Source organism: Scophthalmus maximus, chromosome 6 (assembly GCF_022379125.1).
Source record: "Scophthalmus maximus strain ysfricsl-2021 chromosome 6, ASM2237912v1, whole genome shotgun sequence".
NCBI classification, from domain to species: Eukaryota; Metazoa; Chordata; class Actinopteri; order Pleuronectiformes; family Scophthalmidae; genus Scophthalmus; species Scophthalmus maximus.
The window spans coordinates 5,546,916-5,565,480 of record NC_061520.1 but is presented as its reverse complement, the minus strand read 5'-3'; the positions used below and the strand labels follow the sequence as shown (position 1 = coordinate 5,565,480).

The 18,565-nt window shown below is 41.2% G+C and overlaps 3 protein-coding genes across 29 annotated transcripts; 1 reads left to right on the top strand and 2 right to left on the bottom strand.

The window, feature by feature from the left end:
• Window positions 1-90: 90 nt before the first annotated feature.
• Window positions 91-5,327, bottom strand: LOC118309127 (leucine-rich repeat extensin-like protein 2). 23 transcript variants are annotated; one of them, XM_035630875.1, is made up of 10 exons: window positions 5,258-5,327; window positions 2,732-2,776; window positions 2,498-2,511; window positions 2,124-2,138; window positions 1,727-1,798; window positions 1,588-1,641; window positions 1,352-1,420; window positions 1,116-1,187; window positions 821-898; window positions 91-720 (listed from the first exon to the last, which is right to left on the bottom strand). In XM_035630875.1, the coding sequence occupies exons 1-10, from the start codon at window positions 5,310-5,312 to the stop codon at window positions 529-531; spliced, it is 666 nt and encodes a 221-aa protein (XP_035486768.1). In that variant the 5' UTR covers window positions 5,313-5,327; the 3' UTR covers window positions 91-528. The 23 variants fall into 23 exon arrangements, 6 of the variants coding, with proteins under 6 accessions (XP_035486768.1, XP_035486769.1, XP_035486770.1 ...); XM_035630876.1 differs by having other exon boundaries at window positions 91-717; XM_035630877.1 differs by having other exon boundaries at window positions 821-871.
• On the top strand, window positions 3,076-9,823 carry khk (ketohexokinase). Of its 5 annotated transcripts, XM_035630862.2 has the most exons (10): window positions 3,076-3,126; window positions 4,593-4,719; window positions 5,621-5,737; window positions 6,209-6,343; window positions 6,508-6,642; window positions 8,054-8,126; window positions 8,343-8,489; window positions 8,678-8,766; window positions 9,095-9,252; window positions 9,326-9,823. In XM_035630862.2, exons 2-10 carry the CDS (start codon window positions 4,622-4,624, stop codon window positions 9,427-9,429), a joined length of 1,056 nt encoding a protein of 351 aa, XP_035486755.1. In that variant the 5' UTR covers window positions 3,076-3,126; window positions 4,593-4,621; the 3' UTR covers window positions 9,430-9,823. The 5 variants fall into 5 exon arrangements, with proteins under 5 accessions (XP_035486755.1, XP_047188790.1, XP_035486757.1 ...); XM_047332834.1 differs by lacking the exon at window positions 3,076-3,126 and having other exon boundaries at window positions 4,477-4,719; XM_035630864.2 differs by lacking the exons at window positions 3,076-3,126; window positions 6,209-6,343 and having other exon boundaries at window positions 4,481-4,719.
• LOC118309119 (phospholipid transfer protein) lies at window positions 9,824-18,071 on the bottom strand. Its single transcript, XM_035630858.2, has 15 exons — window positions 17,976-18,071; window positions 16,436-16,572; window positions 15,902-16,001; window positions 15,689-15,817; window positions 15,221-15,376; window positions 14,545-14,608; window positions 14,289-14,444; window positions 14,029-14,205; window positions 13,435-13,494; window positions 12,933-13,097; window positions 12,284-12,351; window positions 10,895-10,937; window positions 10,712-10,775; window positions 10,542-10,618; window positions 9,824-10,441 (listed from the first exon to the last, which is right to left on the bottom strand). The coding sequence occupies exons 2-15, from the start codon at window positions 16,548-16,550 to the stop codon at window positions 10,364-10,366; spliced, it is 1,452 nt and encodes a 483-aa protein (XP_035486751.1). The 5' UTR covers window positions 16,551-16,572; window positions 17,976-18,071; the 3' UTR covers window positions 9,824-10,363.
• Between the last annotated feature and the right edge of the window lie 494 nt (window positions 18,072-18,565).

Genomic DNA, 18,565 nt, shown 5'->3' with positions numbered 1-18,565 from the left:
TTCCCATTAGTATTTCCATCTGATTTAAACTTTTTACAGTGTGTTACAGTTACAGTCATTGTGCGTTTGGCAAACACTGCAAAGAGAAGATAAGAGAGAAGAGTAATTTATTGATTCAGCTCAACACTGTACCGTGACTATTATTGTAGCACCGAAATTATGACGGTAACTATTAGAAGATTTACGGTACAAGACAGCAAGCGTCATGGCATCATACAGACGCAAGTGACGCTTTGAGACTCCTTTTCTATTTGTGCCCCTGGTTCCACACCAGAAAAACCTGTAAGAGTTCCCTTATTTCTTAACATTAGTCAGAGGAAACAAATTCATCTTTCAAACAGTAAAATTACTATAAACTGTGACACAATGTATTTTCAATTTACAGAACACCAGAACCATGAACTTGAATCAACTTCAATAAAAGTTGCAAACAATGCCTCAGACATTGAACACACAAGGCGAACCAACCACACAAGAATTTTAAAAAATCAACTACAAATTAAAATGTTTCTCTTCCTCCTCATCCATTTAAATTATGTTGGTGTCTGCCGCAGAGTCGTCCGGTGACAGGTCCGGTGACAGGTCAGATGACAGGTCAGTGTCGGTGTTGTCTATCAACAGCACAGAGTCCTCCTTTATCATCTTCAGTTTGGGGACAAACAGGTGCCACTTCCACCACTGCATCCTCATCATACTCCTCCTCCTCTTTATCTCAATCTTCTTTGATGAAAACATAAAAACCAAAAAAGTCAAGAATGACTGTAATGGACCACATTAGACTAAATCTGCTGGGAAAAGAAATCGCTTGCATAATTCTTACCCAGTGTGGGGAATGATGCCGAGGCGGTTCAGGAGGCAGTGAAGGAACCCACTTTTGTTTCAAATGAAACAAATAAAACTATACAAATGACTGATATCAGGTGATGTCAATGTAAGATCAGTCAACATGAGTTTGTACTCCATAGAAACTGCAGATCATTGCCTTTGAATCTGGCCTGAGCAGATTAAAAAACATATCCTGCGTTATTCTTATAGAGTGTGGCGGAGGAGTTGGAGAAACCTGGTGATTACATGAAAAGTGGCCATGGCATTAAAACCATCTGCATGATGCTTACTGAATCGGGGGAGTTTGCTGGTGTTGGAGGAGGTTGGGGTGCGTGGGAGGCATCTGTCCCGTACTGCAGTGGCTGCAAATACAAAAAAACACAAATGAATGACATCTGGTGATCACGTGACACATGACGACAAGCTCCACAGAAACAGCTTATGACCTTTAGTCCGTTTAGTGTGTAATTTTGCTGAATTTGCTGCATTCAAAGGACCACGTTTGAAAATCGGTTTTAATGCTTACTGAATCTGAGGAATTGAGTAGTTCTGGAGGAGGTTGAGGTGTGAGGGAGACAGTCTCATACCACAGTGGCTGCAAATACAAAACAGTGCAAATGAATAAAATTTGGGTATTTATGTGACACTGCAAGATCAGTGAAAATGAGTTCTTGCTCCACAGAAACTGCAGATCATGACCTTTAATTTGGTCTGTAACCTAAATTTGCTGCAGATTAAAAACATCTCCTGCATAAGTCTTACAGAGCGTGGCGGAGGAGGCGGAGGACCATGTTCCATGTGTGCATGTGTCCATGGCTGTAAATAAAACAAGCAAATCATTACAAATGATAACACCAGGTGACAACATGAAAAGTGTTCATGACATCTGCATGATGCTTACTGAATCTTGGGGATTTCGTGGTGTTGGAGGACGTTGAGGTCTGTCGGAGGCATCTGTCTCATACTGCAATGTCTGCAAATACAAAACAACACAAATTAATGTCATCCCGTGACTACTGTACATGACACTGTCAGATTCATGGAAACTTCAGATCATGCTATTTATTTTGGTCTGTACCTTCGCTGAATTTGCTGCATTTAATGGACTACATTTAAAAATCGGTACAATGCCTACTGAATCTGAGGAATCTTTTGCTGTAGGAGGTTGAGGTGGGCGGGGGCAAGCAACGTATGTGGCTGCAAAAACTATTAATTTTTGTGTGTAACTTTGCTGTGTTGGTATGCATTTCACTTCAGGAAGAATTTGCTGCGTTTAATGGTCCATATTTAATGCTTACTGAATCTGGAGAGTTCTGCGGTGTTGGAGGAGGTGGAGGTGGGAAGGAGATGTAAATGAACGAAACCTGGAATTAAACGGGGAAAGAAACGTTGCACATGATGCATGGAGTAGAAATGAAGCAATATCTTCCGCTCCAAATCAGAACAGCTGATCATATTCAGGAAAAAAGTATGACTCAGTTTCAAACAAAGATTGACAACTTACACAGTCTGGGAACTGACAGACTTGCTGCTAGTCGAGAGGTGGGCGGCCACCGCTCAACTAAATCCTGTCAGTTGTCTGTCCTGGAGCCTCAACGGTGGAACGAGCTCCACATTCACATCAGGACATGCAGAAACCCTGCAAACTTTCCGTCGCAGACTGAAAACTCACCTGTTCAGATTCACCTTAATCCACGAATCATTACAATAACAACAACAACAACAAAAATGAAGAAAAAAAATCTAAACTGGAGCACTTGAAGGCTGTTTTGCCAATTTAATACTTGCTTATGTACACTTTTTGGAGTGATATCTTCGTGGCTGAGTGCACTTATAGTACGTTTCTTTGGGCGAGTAGTGAATGTAACGTAATGTAATGTGAAAACATCTCATGTATTATTCTTACAGAGCCTGTGCACCCCTGGGAAGGTGGTGGCAGTGACATCATATCCTGCAAATCAAACAAACAAAACGGTTTGTTGTTGTTGTTGTTTTTAAATAGCCTTGAGAGAACAAAGCTATGAAACGTGTGGATAAAACTGCTTCAAGTCAATAACCTTTGTTACAAGTATCACACAGTTTGTTAGCACACTAATAACACTGTCAGCCTGAGTGATTCTCCTCTGTCACTGGAACTTAGTTTTACTTTATCAATAACGGTTCATTCATTTACGCTTGAGTTCAGGTGCGCGGACATTACCCGGTGACGCATTTAAATGACGTCTCGCAGTGACGCAATGTGCGACGGTGTAACCGGAAGTTGGCTGTACACAGCTTCGCAGGACCAGTGACGGTGAAAAAGTAAGATGGGGGATTTTATTTAATTTATTTATTTACTTTTATTGAACAAAGATCATTATACAGAATATTTGGCATTAAGATCTTAATATTAACCCTTACAAAACATTCAAGGCACATGAGGATACATTGAACAAGAGCGTCAAATAATAACATAAATAAATAATTTGCAAAATAAATAATGATAAAATTATATAATAATAACATAAATAATAATAAAAAAAACAGATTCCCTGAGGGCATATAAGGTCATAGAGGTCAGTCATCAAATATTTTCAAAGAATCATAAGCTCTGAGGAGCGATTTGGCTTGTTTCCTTTTGTGAGCTTTAAAAGAAAGTGGTTTCATTCGGGATTTATTTTCCAGGGATGTGCCGAACGAGGCTTTTGAGAGTGATCCTTCATAAACCAACCTGGTTTGGTGCTTTGAAGCTTTGGACACTTTGCTCCTCTTTGCCATCTGATGGTCAATACACATCCCTACACCTGCGTATTCCAGATGTTTTCTACATTTCAATATAGCTTTTATAAGATTGATTTATTTATATGTATTGTATTGTGTTTTTTCTGTATTCACATCAGACATGTATGTTTTTCTTCACCTCCTAAATAAGACTTCCATATCGTCACTACCCCAATACGTTATTAGTTTTCATTGCACCGTTCTCAAGGCCATTCTTTATTTATTTTTTTATATCATTCTATGAAACTCTATCCGGTATCAAAATATTGCAGTATGGTGTGTCTAGCAAATGATTGGAAACTTTGGATAAACCTAATGCTGTTGGGAGGGTCATGTAGATGTTAGCACAGGGCAGGAGTCCGTTCTGGACTTGATGCTGGTGTGTCTAATACTTGGGAGTGTCACTGGGTAGTTTTGGGAGATCAGTGAGGGAAAAGATTAGCATTGGTCAATGAAAACCCGGATATTGACACGTGAAATAAGTTATGTAACATTTGTTAAACACTTGGATGACATGGTCTTTCTCTGTATAATTCTATCTGGGAGGCTGGCAAGTAACAGACAAAGTCGAAGCATGCAGTAGTGATTCCAATTTTGAAAACAGGAAACTATCCATTCTTTTCTTGCACTGACATCTGTTCTGTGCACATTGATGGATAGAATGGCTACAAACTAATTAGTGCATTTCATTTTAAACTGTGAATATGGGTTAAGAAAAGGAAGAGGCACCATGGATTAAATAGTACTTTTAGATCTAGGTATTTGGAAAGCTTTTTTTCAATTAAGAAGCTGTGATTGGGGTATTCCTGGACATTGAATGTGGAGGACAGAGTGTAATAATTAAACCTTTCTTATCTTATCTAGAGGAGATAAGATAATAAAAAAAAAGATTGGTCTTCCAAACTCAGAAGGCTGTGGAGGGCAGCAGTACGCTCTACAGTGTACAGTCTGCCAGAAACTCATAAGAAGAAGAAGAAGATGATGTTGATGATGTTTGTGTATCAAAGTCCAGCTACAGCTGAGTGAGTGGATCGACATGGAGCAACAGAAGAAGAAGATCCTGTGTGTGGGTCTGGTTTGTCTGGACATTATCAACGTGGTCGACAAATACCCAGAAGAAGACACTGACAGCAGGTTAGCATCGAACTACAGTTAACACAAAGGATGAGGCTAACACAGGCTGAGGCTAACACGGCCCGAGGCTGACACCAGCCCAGGCTAAAACAGCCTGAGGCTAACACAGGCTGAGGCTAACAGTGACTGAGCTAACACAGGCTGAGGCTAACACAGGCTGAGGCTAACACAAGCTGAGGCTAACACAGCCCGAGGCTAACAGTGACTGAGGCTAACAGTGACTGAGGCTAACACAGACTGAGGCTAACACAGCCTGAGGCTAACACGAGCTTAGGCTAACCCAGCCTGAGGCTAACAGTGACTGAGGCTAACACGAGCTCGTGCTAACACAAACTGAGGCTAACACAGCCTAAAGCTAACACGAGCTCGGGCTAACACAAACTGAGGCTAACACAGGCTGAGGCAGTAAAAGTGACAGGTCAGACTGTAGCTGTTAAATTATTGTGATCTTGTAATTGTTGTCTGAGTTACTTTGCAGAACATAACTTCTCTACTAGTGGAATTAATAACAGTAACAATGACATTTTTTTTTCCTTACCGGACGTGAAGAAAAGTGTTGATTTGAAATTGGTAACATCAGTAAAAATAATCATCTAAGAAAAGTAAAATTTCTGTTTTGAAGGTTAAAGTCCCTATATTTACTGTCTTTCTGCTGTGGTTTATTTTCTATAAATGTATGAAACTTACAGAATCATACAAACAAGTTGCATTAAAAGGATTTAAACAGTTTTACTAACATCTCCTGTCAACATCTTCACCACTGATTGGACCTTTTGAAAAGTTCAAAAATCAACTTTTAAAACTTCAATAAACTTTGACTGTTTCTGATTTTGAATATTTATAAATAACTTGTAGACATTGATCAGTGATGCAGTGATGTCATCGGCCTCTCTACTTGCAGGTGTTTGTCGCAGCGTTGGCAGCGAGGAGGAAATGCTTCAAACTCCTGCACCGTGTTGTCGCTACTCGGAGCTCCCTGCAGCTTCATGGGCTCATTGTCTGCTGGACCTGTGGCCGAGTAAGTACCGATTGATACATGAATCAATATGCCCCTCAATGCCTTAATTCCTTCATTCATTCATCACTTGGTCACTTGTCATGTACATTTATTTATTTATTTTCTCTGTGTGTAGTTTAGTGATGTTCATTCACACAAACGTAAACACTGAAAATATGTTGAGATGTTTTCAAAGCAGGAGACAATGATAATTATTGATCACATCCATGGAAGCAGCGATGGTTTAATTGATCATATTTATCAGGACAAAGTCCATGAGAAAAACACAAAACATCTTTAAAGTGGGGATGTTGGTACATTGTTGTCGTCTTTCACCTTCTCTCCTTTCTCCTCATCTCACCTCGTCTCTCTTGACATCATCTCCTCCATGACAAAGTCTTATCTTATTTTTTTGAGACAGTTCACATGTATTTTCATGTCATTAGTGTATTTTGGTAGACAGTGGAGATGTAAACAGTTTCCCGTCTGTAGTTTTATTTTGGAGGACTTTCAGAAATTCCACATTGACGTGTCTCTGGTTTCTGAGCATGCTCAGTGTGTCCTTCCAGCCTCTGTGGTCATCAGCAACAGCACCACAGGAAGTCGCACCATCCTCCACATGAACAGGTTCGTCTCTAACTCGCTTCTGTTTCAGGAACATCATCATCGTCGTTGTCATGGAGCTGCACCGCGCCCGCTCCTGTTCCACCAATCGGAGCACAGTTTCCTGTGTGTCTTTGGCTTTTATTTTGAAGGACAGAGCTGATGTGTTTCCTGTCTCTGTGGTTCAGTTTCATCATGGCTGATTTCATGAGCTATGATGTCGATGTCTCGTCCGTGTTCTGGAAAGACAAAGGTCAAACTCCGTGTGCATGTTGCGTGGTTTGCCCGTCCACTGGATCTCGCACCGTCGTTCTCTCGGACATGTAAGACGCCGTCATGCATGACGTCGGGCAGCGTTCACCAAATACCTCCTAATCAATCACACTTTGTTACCATGGAGATAGATGGTGTGTCTCCACCTTTAAAAATTAAATCAACTTATAGGTGTATATTTTTTATATCTACATTCAAAACCTGATTGAAAAATGTTCACGTTTTAGAACGTAACCCTGAAAGTTCCTGTTGACCACTTATTGATCATTATTTATTGATAGTTAATCAAAAAGAATCTGATTACATATTGATACATTGATGTAAAGTTTTATATCATCAGTTAAAATAGTAATAAATCAGTGATTCAGGTAAATTTTATGAATAAACTAAAAGTGAACCTCATGGGCAATGCCACCCTTCATATTTTGAAGCCCCGCCCACCGCTCCTGGTGGTGCAGGCGGATAAATGAAATGCTCTGAAGTGTTTGGTGAATGTTGTTTGACAAACCTGGAGGAAGCACGATCACCTGATCCTGATCCAGAATCTGGTGTAATCACGATCTGGTCTCATCATGAGCCACCGCAGAGCGAGACATCCTCATCCTGAACGGATCGACCAATCAGAGTGAGCGGAGTTTATGACCAGGATCTGACTTTAAAGTTTTTATAGTTCCATTCCAGATTATTTTCTGTTGGAGACATTTTCATATCTTAAGATTTAGAAATTATTATTTTACCATAAACACTGGATGCTGTTTCAGTCAATCTCATTGACTGAAAACAGCAGTCACATTTTTTTTTTTATCTCTATGCTAAGCTAAGGTAACAGTCCCGGGCCGTTCATCAACCCTCTGCTGTGGTTTTAGGTTCATTCATCTTAATGGATGGAGTAAATTTCTTGGATGTTTAAGAAAAGCACTTTCATACTATGAAAAGAATTGAAATCTGTTTAATAATTCTTTTTTTTAATCTGCCATCTGGAGTTTACTTTCAAAATAATCACATTTAATAAACACACCTGTCCAGGTGTTTCATAAACTGCCCCATTTTTATTATTTTACTTCAAAGAAAAAATAATGATTTCTGGTCTCAAACCCAGAAACAAAACAAAAAAATCTCTGGCAGAAACTGAAAGTTTATTTTTCTTTTGATCATTTTGGAAGAAACTTCTCATAACTAAGGTTTGTGAATGTTTGAAAAGAGATAAATATGAATTATGTTTTATTGTGATTCATTGTCACTGTTGAATTTATACATCTTATCTTTAATCTGAACCGATATAAACAGACATAATAATATTACAAATTAATTTATATCTATCAATCAAGTTTTCTATCTGATGAAACAGGTATATTTAAAATTTTAAACTGTTGGAATTCATGATTTTATTGATTTTGATTTATTATCTTGTTTTTCTGTTGATTCATGACAAACATAAACTGTGACCTCACTTTCCGTCAGGAACCTTCCTGATGTCACAGCTGCGGATTTTCCAAAAGTCCAGCTCAATGACTTTAAGTGGATCCACTGGGAGGTGAGCGTCTACACATTCTACACAAAGAGCACAACACAAACCACTACACACAGTACACAAAGAACACCACTACACAAACTAGACACAAGATGCATCATTTCCAGTGTGTAACTAACTCTATTTCTCTCTCTATTTGAATTCTGCAATTTTCATATTGCAGATGTATGTGATGTTTGCTAAACTCCATCTTTACACTTGATTATCTCCTGCATGCAGGGCAGAAACGCTGAAGAGCAGCTGAAGATGATCCAGCAAGTAACGATGTATAACAGCACGTTACCTAAGCAACAGAGGATTACTGTCTCCGTGGAGATAGAGAAGACCAGAGAGCCGCTTTATCAGATGTTTCCTCACGGCGACGTGGTACCAGGCTTTACTAGGACACTTTTTATGCTGCTTAAATTTTAACATATGATTTTGACATGTCATTCATATGATGGACACATTGAACATACCTGTGTTGAATATGATAAAGACCTCTTCATGTGACTGCTTGTTGGCTCTGGTGAGAAAGAGTCAGTTTGTCAGCTGTTTCCGTCTCGTGTCAACAGGTGTTTGTCAGTAAAGACGTCGCTCAACACTTTGGCTTCCAGTCGGCTGAAGCTGCTGTGAGAGGATTTTACAGCCGAGTTAAAGACGGGTGAGTGAGTCACAGTCCAGTGAGTTTTACTGCAGGAGGAGAAGAGATTTCACTTTGTCTGTTCAAGTTCACTTCACCTGTTAAAGTTCACAACGGTCAAAGACAGACTGAACATTTTAATGATCTGTCACATCCTAATTTTGATTAATGGAGGAATCGGCTCCGCTCTGCTCTCAGTGTTTAAACAGATTCTCTGGACTCAGTTTTTACAAAACCCAGGATTTCATTTAAAATTGGTCCCAGTGCTCTGTCTCTGACTTGTCTGTCTCTTTCACCTGTCTGTCTTTGATCTGTCTGTCTCTCTGACCTGTCTCTCTCTCTGTCTCAGGGCTGTCCTGGTCTGTGCCTGGGCAGAGAAGGGAGCAGATGCTATGGGTCCTGACAGTGTCGTCGTTCATTCAGATGCGTTTCCTCCAGAAACTCTGGTCGATACGCTCGGAGCCGGGGATACTTTCAACGCTGCCGTCATCTACACACTATCCAACGGTAACTGTTTAATGTAAATACATTTATTATCTGACTGTAGTTTAATATAAATTAATGTAATTTCTGTCTGCAGGGGGAAGTTTGCAAGACGCTCTGACCTTTGGCTGCAGAGTTGCTGGCGGGAAGTGTGGTTTCCATGGTTATGACGGCATCAGTAAATATATCAAAGTTGAGTGACAGGAAGGATAAAAACCGTGATAATTCCCTGTGGTTTAATGATGAAAAACTTACATTCATTATTAATAAGGTGTTGATTTCAAAGTTAAACTTTAGAAAATCTGACAAATCTGTTTATCCCATCAACATGCGAAAGAGCTGTTTACAAGACTGAACTGAGTAACTGATAAAATAGCTGAGTTTAATAGAAACTTATTAATAATCATGTACATGCTGTACATATTTATTGATACTACTTGACAATGAACCAATAACAAGCTGCTAATTAAATGATTGTTATATGTGAATTAGTCAGTGACTTAAAATGACACTGACACAGTTTGATGCTGTTTTTGTTTTTTTACCTAATGACTATAAAATCTGCCAGATTGATCAATAAACGACGACAAATTCATTCAATGGTCTATAAATGTTTATCGGTGTTATGTTTTGTCGGACAACATGTCAAAATTATACAAAAAAGAGCATCACAACACACACAAATAGGCAAATAAGTTTATTTCTACATTTAAACAAGGCAATTCAACGTGCTTTTTTTACCTAAAAATATTAATACAAAGTGGGAAAAAAATAATATTTAGACTATATTATGGGATTGTCCACCAGACAGCGGTGGTGTGGTACATCATAATGTCTGTGACAATGAGGTAATTACCGGCGCAGAGAAAAATCACCAAGTAGTGTCCGATAGTGGGGTTTTTTTTATTTTCACTATATAGACCACAACATAGAATTCACTAGATAGTGATTAGTGTGTGTGTGTATGTGTGTGTGTGGGGGGGGGTTACTCTCCAGGTTACTCCACTACAATATCTGTGTATGTGGTTTCCATGGCTACAGCACAAGTTGCAGAGGCAAAATGAACAAGTGTAACCATCATGAAGGTATAAATATAGTGTGTGTGTGTGTGTGTGTGTGTGTGTGTGCATGCTTTTTAGATGGCTTCGCCGCCTGTGATCATTTCTCTCAGGCCTTTACTGAAGTGAAGATTCGCTCCGATCACGATGAAACCCTGCACAGACCAACACACATGAACACACGTGAACACATGAACACTCAAACACACATAAACACATGAGGCTCATCATGTTTTCATGCTTTACATTACGTACATTGTGATATTCGACCACCTCCTCGATGAAATCCATCCCATCAGCCAGAGGGATCTGAACTCCTCTCTTGGTCCAGTCTGAACACACACATCATACAAACACTTGTCAGTAAAGTCATGTGACCGTGACATCACGTTCTACAGGCGATAACTCTTCTACGTGGTTCTTACTGTTGATCAACGGAACCACAGACATCTGCAGCATCGTCTTTAGAGGGGACTGCAGAGGAATCAGCTGACAGACAGACAGGCAGAGAGAGAGAGAGACAGTTTCTTACTGTGATGTGATGAATGCTGACCCTCTTAAACATATTATTAATATAAATATAGTAAAGGGTGGAGCTTAATACTCACTGCCAGTGACTCCAGAGCCGACTGGTTAGAGTAGATTTTAAACCTGGAACATAGAATTGTAATCAAGGGTATAGTGATCAGTTATCAGTAGACAATAATACACATATGATGACATCACTACTCTGTGTGTGGCTCTGACTGAGAGCTCGTCCAACGCACTTCCACCTAAACCTGCAACCATCAAGTGGGAGCTCATCTGGGAGCGATGCAGTGTCCCATGTTTTTCCCTTTGTAATGCAATGTAATCCACTCCACATGCATCTGGAGTCAGAGTTGAGGCAGTTGGAATCCACTCTGTCCCTGTAGTCCCTCTTGGCGTCACTGATGTCATATCAGGCGGCTTTGTAGGCATCAGGGTCCCCTGAGGCTGGCTCAGATCTTCCGGTTGATCCAGGGTTATTAGGTTGGGGTTTTTTTGGGGTCAGGTGCAGGCTTTTGGAACGACGTCGACAATTCACTTACATATGTAACCGATGACAGAGCCTGTGCAGTTGCCATCTGCTGCATCCTCAAACATCTGCCAGTTGGTTATTTCAGAGCCCTGCTGCAAAAACCTCCTCGGCCTCCTTGCTCCATCTGTAATTTACTTGTTTTTTCCCGTTCCATCTTTCTTCCAAAAGCAGGACGGGGGAGGGGTTTGTTCTCGTTTTTGAAAGGAAAACTAGTGTCTAGTCTAGTGTTTGCTCTCGCCCTGGTGATAAAAGTGATATGTTGGTAATATTTTTGGACAACCTTCTTCATATTGGCTCTGTTAAAAAGTCTCCCCAAATAATGAACACAGCATCTGGGTGTGAATTCTGTTCAGTTTGTCTCATGCAAACTGTTCATCAGCCTGTGGAGGGATGTAAGCTTCTGCAACGAGGACAGAGCTGAACTCTCTGGGGAGGTGGAAAGGTCTTACATGAATGTCAGCTGCTCCAGGACTGGGAAGCAGTGTGTTGTTAGGACACAGACATCTGTGGCGCATGCAGTGTTGCCCAATAAACCAAACACCCCCCTCCTCTCAACTTGCCTGAGGCCTTAGTTCTGTCTTGTCGTGGACGGAGAAGCGCCCCGTGGTGATGGCACAGTCCGGCACGCTGGGCTCGAAGGCTAGAACACCAAGCTCCTAAAGTCCTGTTGGTGTTTAATCCGTGCATGAAGTTTGTCCATTTAGTTGTCCAGGGATTTAACATTAGAGAGACGAATGCTGGGGAGAGGAGGTTTGTTGTTTCTCGGTGGTTCCATCCCCTAATTTAAATTGTCTCCTTGGGCAAGATGCATAATCCTACACGGCCTCTGATGGTTGTGCTGGCAGTGTATGACTGTGACAGAAAGAGCGTTGTAAATAGCAGCGCACACAGTGTGTGTGTGTGGGGGGGGGGGGGGGGGGGGGGGGGGTGTATGTACCTGCGGAGGTCAGCGTGAACAGCCAGACGTTTCCCTTTCATAGACACTTTGGCGTTGAACTTTGTTTCCTGTAGAAGGAGAGAAAGTGCAGACATTCATTTGAAAGTTAAACTGGAACAAAGCTGCAGGTTGTAATCAAGATGTAATCCTTACCCAATTTAGGAATATGCTCGCACAAGAAAACGATAAATCAAAATCATAAAAGGTTAGAACTCAAGCCTCTAAAAAGAGCCTCTCTCACAGGACCCAGGCTGATGTCGGTACTTTAGAGATGCACTTCACTAAACACATTTATAAATAGTAAAATTACCAAAACAAGGGGAGATGGAGGAGCAGATTCTGATTTTGCTCAGTTGGTAACGAGCTTTGGCTGGTTGAACCATGAACAAATGAAATCCCAATTCTAAACTAGGTTAAACTGTCAGCGTGACATTGAGAACGGAGAATCACCAAATGATATTAAAAATGTTAATAAAACTGTTAATAATCAATGTGAGAATAGCAGAAGAACACAACAGGTGATTGGTGGCTGCCAATCAGAGCTGAGGATTTACTGTGGTTTATACCGTGTGTGTGTGTGAGTGTGTGTGTGTGTGTGTGTGTGTGTGTGTGTGTGTGTGTGTGTGTGTGTGTGTGTGTTTGTGTGTACCATGGTCATGCTGCTGAGCTGGACCGGAGGCTGACCTGGAGGCAGAAGCATCACCTTGACAATGGCTGTCATGACGACCGTCGCTCCCGACGTCTTAATGGTGGTTTTTGGAGGTGAGTTGACGGCGAGCTGAAGCGACAGCGGAGCGTCCACCAGAGCTGGGTTCTACCCACAACACGGGGAGAACATGTAAGACAACTGATACTAGTAATACAAGAACCAAAGTGTTCTACGTAGTGCTGTGATGATGAACAGTACTGCATTAGGTTCTCCAGAGAACACAGCTAGAATGTGAGGAACAGCAATGATACACAGTAATGCAGTAATATACAGATTTGTACCAGAGCACACACATTATGAAGGAAACAGGAACTATACTGCATTCCAACAATAGAGCTTACCACACCAGGTTCAGGTAAAAAAAAGTTAATTCACTTTCTACCACTTCTGCTTCTTATATACTTGTTTCTACTGTTTGACTTTCTCCACTTTCAGTACCCACCAGCATCATGATGGACCCAAAGTAAGTGGTTCTCAACAACATTTCCATATCTTTAGGCATCTGAAAGACGAGACAACAGGAAAAAAGGTTTAGTTCTCTGATAATCAGATTTTCTGGTTTGAAGATGTGTGTGAGGATACTGAGAGTCTGTGATAGTTTAGGGTGTTTGTGGTGGTATTGAGGGTCTGTGGGTATTATCTTGGTCTCTGGGGGTCTGTGGTGGTTTTGAGGGTTTGTGGGGGTTTGGGTGACTGTGATGGTCTGTGGTGGTTTTCAGGGTCTGTGAGGGTTTTGGTGGTCTGTGAAGGAAAGTAGTGGTTTTCAGGGTCTGTGGAGGTCTGTGGTGGTTTAGAGGGTCTGTGAGGGTTTTGAGAGTCTGTGGTGGTTTTGGGTGTCTGTGGTGGTCTGTAAAGGTCTGTAGTGATTTTCAGAGTCTTTGAAGGTCTGTGGTGGTTTTGAAGGTCTGTGGTGGTTTTGAGAGTCTGTGGTGGTTTTGGGTGTCTGTGAAGGTCTGTGGTGGTTTTGAGAGTCTGTGGTGGTTTTGGGTGTCTGTGAAGGTCTGTGGTGGTTTTGAGGGTCTGTGGTGGCTGTGACCTTCTCGTTGATTATGTGCATCTGGAAGATTTCTGCTCTGTAGTATGCGAACATTCCACTGTCAAAGAAGAACTCCGACAGAGCGAAGTAAACCATCCTGTCGTAGTTGCTGATCACCGGGTCGATTGCGTGGTTCGCCAAAGTGTCGTTCGGATTACCCAGGTCGAAAAACATCCCCTGCAGACAAACATACACTGAGTTTATGTCATAACAACATATAAAATAATGTGATTTTGTTTCCAAATGTGTTTATGTCTGACCCTGAAGTTCATGTCGAGGCTCCTGGACGTCACCACTGGATCATCGATCAGCGAATAATCGATACCAATATAGTTATCAACCTCAGTCTTCACAGGTATCGTCTCCAACATCGAGTTCACGTGAACCAGAGCAGCGTGATCCAGGGCTGGACAGATCTGAGAGAGAGGCAGGGCAGAGAGAGAGAGAGAGAGAGACACGTCAGAGAGAGAGACAGATGAGAGAGAGAGACGGGTGAGAGACAGACAGGTGACTGACCTTTTGGTTAAGGAGGAAGCGCATGCCTGTTGTCAGAAAACTGGCCAAGAAGTCATAAACTCTCCTAAAAAAAGAAAAGATATGAAGACAGACAGGTTTCTGATTGGCTCACTCTAAGGTCACATGACACACAAGACATGAATACTTTTTGATCAGTGATTATTGGTAATTGAATGATAATTCCTCATGGGATTTGAATCATTATGAATAACGATTATTCTCTTATAAACAATGATTGACGTCAAATCAGGCATTATCTGAAGGCTGTTTACACGGTGAGGTGGAGATTATATAATAAATAATGGAAAAACAACAGAAACACAAACGAACAAACACTTTGTGTCAGTGGAGAAAGAAAAAAAATCCATTCAACAGGAAGAAAACCCTCTGGAGGGTCAAGAACCATGACCTCAGTTTAAAATAAATCACTGCTGTCCTGAATTTCTCTCCTAACACTTAGTCACAGTTGTATCTGATAGACACCATCAGATTCTGTGAATCACAGATTACTGTGAAGTCAAATGTAACTGAAAACTGTTCCGACAGCAGAGGATTGAGGGGGATCTAGACTAATAGGACAGCATCAGTCCTACGAATGAAGATTATCAATTGCTACATCAGTCAATCTATTTAATTCGAAAGGAATCAGTAATCATGATTGATAACTACATTATACCCGAGCGTCCCGCTGAACTTTGCTCTCATTCTGTTGATTTTGGCATCGCAGGTGATGTTGTTGATCTTCAGTCGCCCCTCATCATCTCTGATCAGATTCAGAATGGTGTTGATGTTCACTCCATCAGCCGATGCATCAATGTTTCCTGTGTCAAAACTGAGACGTGAAAACAACAAATACACTTTATGATCGTCATCATCGTCATCAACACTATCATCATCTTCTTCTTTTTCTTCTTTCACAATTTAAGAATTCTCCGTCTTAATAAATGTTATAATGTAAATCAGTCATATTAGATGTGTGTTGCTCAGTACAATTATGACGGTACAATTAGTGTTCTATAGGAGAACTACTGTAATACAGTTAAATTAGTATTCCACTGTTATACGAACCATCAACAGTTAACTTAGTGTTCTTCAGAAGAACTATTCTGTTCTGTGTTGTGTTCTGTTCTGTAGGAGAACTCACAAGAACCAGTAAAGGATCCGTCGGTGAAAACTCAGCGTTATTGATGAGTTCTGAACATCGAACAACAAACCAACTTCAGGGACGAATCGTAGGTCAGCATGAGTCAGATTCAACTCTGTAATCCTCACACTGAAGACGGAGCAGAGAGACAGACTGTATCAATGCACATGCTGAGTATCAAGTAATACTATGAACATCGTGTAATATTCTTACTCGGTGATGGTGTATTGGAATCGCCCTTCTTTGCCCTGCATCTCTGGCATACTGATGTTACTGATCTCCTCTTCAACAAACTTCTGAGTCTCAAACTTCACTGAGAACACAAAACACACACTTGAATTACTGATTCAAGTTTTCAACAGGAAGAAGAACTCCTGACCTTGACAGAGGGTATTGTCCGGCGGTGGACAGAGCACTTTGATGAACTCCTGAACCAAAATGACACTTATTCCATGGAGAAGACAGAGTTCTAAGACTTGGCTAAATCCTTACCTATATCACTAGCAGAGGTGTGTAAGCCGGTAAACCCTAAAGACGGTTCTTATGTGGTGTGGCACTAGGTGAGGATGCAATTACCCCAAGGTACTGAAAGCCTTGGACCTTGCTGGACTGTCATGAGTTACATTTTGGTTACTTAAGTCAGGTACAGTACCTCTGGACTTCAAGTTGACCAGAGACACTGCTCCATCTATCAGTCTCACTTTGCTTAACCTGATGTTTAAACCAAGATTAAATCCATATACTCACACATCTCCAGTCCTTTGTTGGTGATGCGGATTTTGCAGCCAGCAGGTACAGCAGTGGCCTTGATGAAGGACACCAAAAAAGCAAGGAAGAGGAGGGACAACAGACAGGAAGTCATCCTGAACCGGAACACGTCAGCCCTTAGAAACAATAAGATTAAGAAAGTAAAAACCATGCAGGAACAACACACTGAGGTTGGATTCAATCTGTTTAATGTGTCTGTATTTTTGGTTGATGCAGAGGTTCTAGTTCTGGTTCTGACCAGTCTGGGTTTAGTTCAGGTATCAGGTTCAGGTTATAGTTGAACAAGTGGTTTCCTCCTGTTTCAGCCAATTATTATGTATTTAAGGCCTCAGAACCATCTAGGTCAGGGTTCCCCAATTAGTTTTCCCAGAGGGCCAAATTATGTCAAGCATGCCAAGCCAAGTCCGAATGTACACACACACACAAACACACAAACACACACACACACACACACACACACACCTATAATGCTCCATTTCCGACAGGAGTTACGCCACTCATTCAACAACAATTATTGATTTTCTGAGAATTACTGGTCATGTTGCAGGCAGTTTTACCGGAGGACCATAGTTTTCTTATCATCAAAGAAAACACTAAGACTCTGAGCGCTGTGTGTGGAGTGTGGAGCCACAGAACAAAAGATTGTCCTTGAAAATGACAAACCATTCTTCCAAATGATTTAATAAAAAATATAAATATTTATATATTCATCGAGTCTGTGACTCAGCTCAGTGGGAATGAGAGGAATTCAGCTATCGTTTTGAAACAAGAAAAAAACAATTAATTTGAAAGAAATTATTACTTAAAATCAAATTCTAACTCAGAAATGTCCAAGTTTAGCGTTTCCACAGGAGTCCAGAAGGGACAAACTACAGAGGGACTTTCATGTTTATCACCTAAAGGCCACCGTAGTTCTCCCACAAACTTACAGTCTGTAGTCTGCAACATCACCACTAGATGTCACTAAATCCACCACACTGATGCTTTAATGCTTCTCCTGAGAATTATATACTTTTACTGTGTCAAGATCATGAAACATGTGAACAATTCAGACTGTCAGAGAGTCTAATAATTCAATTAAAGATTATAGATTATAAATACTGTGTGAGGTGAATTACAGTCAGTCATATGTGAACACAGTAATTAAATTCAGTTTTATTCAATTTTATTTGTACAGCCGCAAAATCACATCATACATTATCTCAAGGCACTTTACATAGTGAGGTCAGGACCTTATTACAGTGAAACACAACAGTTCCCACAATGTGCAAGCACTTAGCGACAGTGAAGAGACTCTGTCTGTCGGTTTGTCTTCTGCCTACCTGTCTGTCTGCCTGTCTGTCTGTCTGTCTGTCTGTCTGTCTGCCTGCCTGCCAGCCTGTCAGCCTGTCTGTCTGTCTGTCTGTCTGCCTGCCTGTCTGTCTGTCTGTCTGTCTGTCTGCCTGCCTGCCTGCCTGCCTGTCAGCCTGTCTGTAACAGTTGAAGTGAAAGTCTAAAAGATGAAAATGATGAGACTCACAGATCAGCAGACTTGAGGAGGAGGAGAGGAGCTCAGACCTGATGGTTCTGTTGTTCTGTGGTTGATGGGTTCTGTTCTTCTGTCTCTGTTCACTCTCTCTCTTTCTCTCCCTCTCTCTCTCTCTCTCTGGAGACGTTTTCCTCAGGGAGTGACTCCTCCCCCTCCCCTCCCCCACCGCCCCTCCCCCTCCATGGGAGACAGACACTGTGAGGTTCATTTTGTTTTCACACATGGAGGGGACACAGTGAAAAGTTCATCCTCATATTCATCTTCACTTTCATCGCCATCCCTTCATTTTGCCGTCTTCTTTCTGTTTACTGTGTGATTGTGTCATTGGGGCACTGTGAGTCCACCGTGATTTTCCAGGAAAATCAAAATCTTCCAGGAAGTGGTTAAAGGGTTAGTAACCCTGTGTTTGTGAATGTGTGTGTGTGTGAGAGAGAGAGAGAGAGAGAGAGAGAGAGAGAGAGAGAGACACTGAAACAGTCAACACACACCTACACACTTTTGAATCTCTAACAACACAACACAACAGAATACACAACACACAACACGACTTAAAGCTACAGTGTGTAATATTTAGAAGAGCT